This window comes from Opisthorchis viverrini (assembly GCF_000715545.1).
Source record: "Opisthorchis viverrini unplaced genomic scaffold opera_v5_54, whole genome shotgun sequence".
Classification (NCBI taxonomy): Eukaryota; Metazoa; Platyhelminthes; class Trematoda; order Opisthorchiida; family Opisthorchiidae; genus Opisthorchis; species Opisthorchis viverrini.
The window spans coordinates 1,906,727-1,910,465 of NW_008751711.1; the positions used below are offsets into that span (position 1 = coordinate 1,906,727).

The 3,739-nt window shown below is 48.4% G+C and overlaps 2 protein-coding genes across 2 annotated transcripts in view; one reads left to right on the plus strand and one right to left on the minus strand.

Annotated features, from left to right (window-relative positions):
- The window catches only part of T265_03745 (hypothetical protein), a gene marked incomplete at both ends in the record, with an annotated part of 35,195 nt that overhangs the window by 27,563 nt on the left and 3,893 nt on the right, over positions 1-3,739 (plus strand). The window contains 2 exons of the mRNA XM_009168292.1: positions 579-919; positions 2,471-2,658. Coding sequence (XP_009166556.1) covers positions 579-919; positions 2,471-2,658 — 529 coding nt within the window. The remainder of the gene's footprint in view (positions 1-578; positions 920-2,470; positions 2,659-3,739) is intronic.
- T265_03744 (hypothetical protein) lies at positions 3,107-3,349 on the minus strand (the record flags this gene model as incomplete). The annotated part of the gene is made up of 1 exon (XM_009168291.1): positions 3,107-3,349. The coding sequence occupies one exon, from the start codon at positions 3,347-3,349 to the stop codon at positions 3,107-3,109; it is 243 nt and encodes an 80-aa protein (XP_009166555.1).

Below are 3,739 nucleotides of genomic sequence, written 5' to 3' on the forward strand. Positions count from 1 at the left end.
GAGTGGTGTTAACGCCACCCCAGATAGGTCAGTAGCTACTCACTGTCCGGAAGGTCCATGGTTCGAACCCAACCCTGGCTTTTCGATTTCCTCTGTCTAGATTTAAGCGACCTGACAGGATGCTCAGCCCCCGTCTTTTCTTCTATTTGCACGTCAGCTATGTACCGGGAAGGACCACGGCTAAACGGTTACTATTATTATTACTATTTATTATGTCGTTTCATCCTGTGGCTCGACTTTATTGTCACCTGCGACGTATCCCAATAACTGATGTAATGTGGGTCCTACCTTTCGTGGGGCCTACCTTTCGGTGTGCTGAGTGAGAATTGGTATTAGTGAAATTATCTGTTTTACTTGCTACCCGGTTTCTAAATCTAATCCAATGGTTTATGGACTCTCTTGGAAAGTAAATCCGCCAGAAAACTCTCTGTCTCCAGTTAAAGGAGGTTTTTTCCTCGACAAGTGTTGTAATATCCTTGCTCCCCTCCCATGATGTGTCCTTCCCGTGTTTTGTCCTTGTGGAAGGCTGTATGGCTTCCTATGGACTTATAAATTCTCTTCTGGATTCGCTCTTTCAGGCGATATTGGTCTGATGCACACCGATGGCTGTCTATCAATTATCGATCGCAAGAAGGACTTGGTCAAGCTGCAAGCGGGCGAGTACGTCTCGTTGAGCAAGGTCGAGTTGGCCTTGGCGCAGTCGGTCTACGTGGAACAGGTGTGCGTGTATGCTGATGCGAGCCAGCACTACACCATCTGTTTTGTTTCCCCCAAATACACAGCCCTGATGGAATTGGCCTCTTCACTTGGGCTCGAACACCTGGCAGAAGAAGCTCGGTTGGCCTTGAAGTCTAATGACAGACAAAACCCTTCGGCCGTGCAGAGTGCACAGTTGGCGTGTCTCTGCAAGTCTCCTCAGGTATGTTCTAGCTATTTGATTCACTGCTGTGGGTTCCCACCTTTCTTTTTTTGTAACTCTACGTTTAGCCATCTTCGATTCGCACTCCCGTTCAGCCCTAGCAACAATGTGTAGACCGCGATGCTTGACATCAGCACGTTTTCCTCTCCAACTGAGCGTGGCTTTTCTAGGGTTTGTCTCATGCTATTTTGCCGGTCTCTATCGCTCGATCTGTATGCGTTTCCCCGAATGAATCGTTGCTCGCGTTTTCCTGTCGTCGTTTCCGGTCCGCCCACGCATGTGCGTATGATGGCTTCCGCGGCTCTTCTGATTGGTCAGGCGGTCGTTTGGCTGAACGAATCGCCTTTCGATTGGTGTGCCAAGCTCAGGCACGTCCCGAGTGAACCGTGCTAGACCGACGTCACGCAAGTGCACGCGCACCGAAATAACACCATTCCGAAAAGTGTGGCGTGATCTCCACGTCATCAGTCATGCGATTCCGCTTTGTTTTCCTTGCCCTCTGGTCTGAGGCCCGGTAACAAACAGCTGTCAGACGTTTACGTCAGCAACACTTCCAGTGTTAGTTTCTAACGCAGACGGCTGCGGACAGACCAATCCACGTACAGCAACCCCCCATCCGCTGGAACACCGACGAGTCTAAACTGTTTTCTCAGTGGAAGAGGTCTCTTTGTGAGCATATTTGTAGCTGCATTCAAACGTTTTCGAACATCCCTCGTGAGGGCGGGATGGATTTTTCAACTTCGTCTAAAATGAATGCTCCAGCGTTCAACATTATTACATAACCACGATTCACACAACAGAGTGAGTCTGTCAGCTCGGCCATAAAACACCACAGGTCTAAGTTAACTGGACCACTGGTTAGGGGCGAATTTACTGACAGGTTCAAACCCGACCTCACTACCTCGACTGCTCCTGTCTAGGCTTGGGCAACCTAGCAGTATCTCAGATCTCATGGTAGTTAGGTGGTATCTCCAGTCTTTCCTGCTATTCTCCATGCGACAACACTTTGGCCGAGTTTTTCATCGTTTCAAGTAGCGATGGACGGTCGTTAGTGGTAGATGAAAGCGGCAAACTTTTCGCCTGCTGACTACCACTCATCCAGTGTAACGTTTTTTTGCGCTCAAAAGATGTGCTCCTGACATTTTGCCCGAATATCCGAACGATTTTATGCGGCTGCGGTTGAAACAAAAATCGACACACGCACACGGAGTTCAAATTAAATTAAAAAAAATAATAGTGAGTCCCCCTTAATTTTGTGGAATAAGATTCCTTATTCAAAACATTACCCCGCCCGGAACTGCCCGCTTCTTCAGGGGGCGAGGTGGCTCAGTGCTTAACTGCCCGGAAACTCCATATTTCGAACCCAACGTCTGTCTCTCCTGTCTTCCCCTGTCTAGACTTAGGCATCTTGGCAGTATCCTAGCCCCCGTGCTTCCTTCAGGTGGCATGGATGGCAGGCACCGAAAGGGTGCTATAGCTGAATGATTTTTAGAAAAATTTAGTCCCCCGTCGTATTGCCTTGCTAACATCATTGTCCTTCCTACTTCACAGATTGCGGCAGCCGTGCTCAAGGACCTCCAAAGAGTCGGAAGAGAAAAGCGACTGACCACGTTTGAAATCCCCAAGAAGGTCCACCTGGATCCCATGTCATGGACTCCGGATACCGGGCTCGTTACTGATGCTCTCAAACTGAAACGATTCAACCTCCAAGTTCGATTTCAGCATGAAATTGATCGCATGTATGAAAAATCCACTCGAACCTGAGAATTTTTTTAAACAAGTCCCGTCACCATTGGTGGTGTGCTTGACGCAGCTGTTCTCAACTATAGCCCACTTTTTAGCCTCACTCGATTGTTCGGAACACCATCCCCGTTTGGGACCTTTTGTCTCGTTCTGTTGATTTCTCTGCGAGTCATCTTGCTCTCTCCTCTCTCTCTGTATGTCACCTACCCTCACCTTTCTCTACTTGGGGAGCATAATTGATCTGTCTATCTTACTGTTCCAAGGTTACCTTTCCACCGGCGAGGGTGGCCATTTGTGTTTTTTTCTCTATTTTTATTCCATTGATTTTTCATCGATAGTTTTCCAACTATCCGTTCATCGTCGCACGCACACGTCTTGGCTTGAGCCCCGTCGCCACTTTTGGCCTTGATCAACATTCGACCGATTTTTCTTGTTAACTGTGCTCTATTCAGGTTCTTCCGTGTGTTCTTCGTCCCCTATGCCAGATGTATCATCTCCTCCGGACAACACTGTGCCAGTACTCTGCTTATTTTTGTTTGTGGACCATATCTTCATTCGGGAATCTCCATTGCCATGGACGTACTCTCGCGCACATCCAGCCCACTGTTGCTGCTGTTCTGCCGCCCCCCTCCATCTATCCATCCATCCATCTAAGCCTTGTGTACCACTCCCCACGCTCATTGTCATTGCTGTGTTTCAGCTCTGTGTGTGTGTGTATCTTGAAGCACGACTATCCGTTCCACTCTACTGTGTTATTTAACATCCTGAAGTCAAACTGGTCGTAAGTTAGCTTAAAGTATTCTATAGAGATTTCATCCTGTCACACCCTTTCGGTGCCTAGCTGTCATGTCACACGAGGGCAGCGATCCTGCCAAGTTGCCCAAGCCTCCTAGACAGGGGAAGTCGAGAAGCAGAGGTCGGGTTCGAACCTTCCGGTCAGTAAATTCGCGCTCTAACCACTGAGCTATCCTCCCCCTTCATTCTGTCAATCTATGCTAAAAGAAAGCCGAGAGGCATCGTGTAACTGTTCCATTCCTCTTGGAAATCATCAGCATTGCGCAGTAGGGAGTCTCGAAC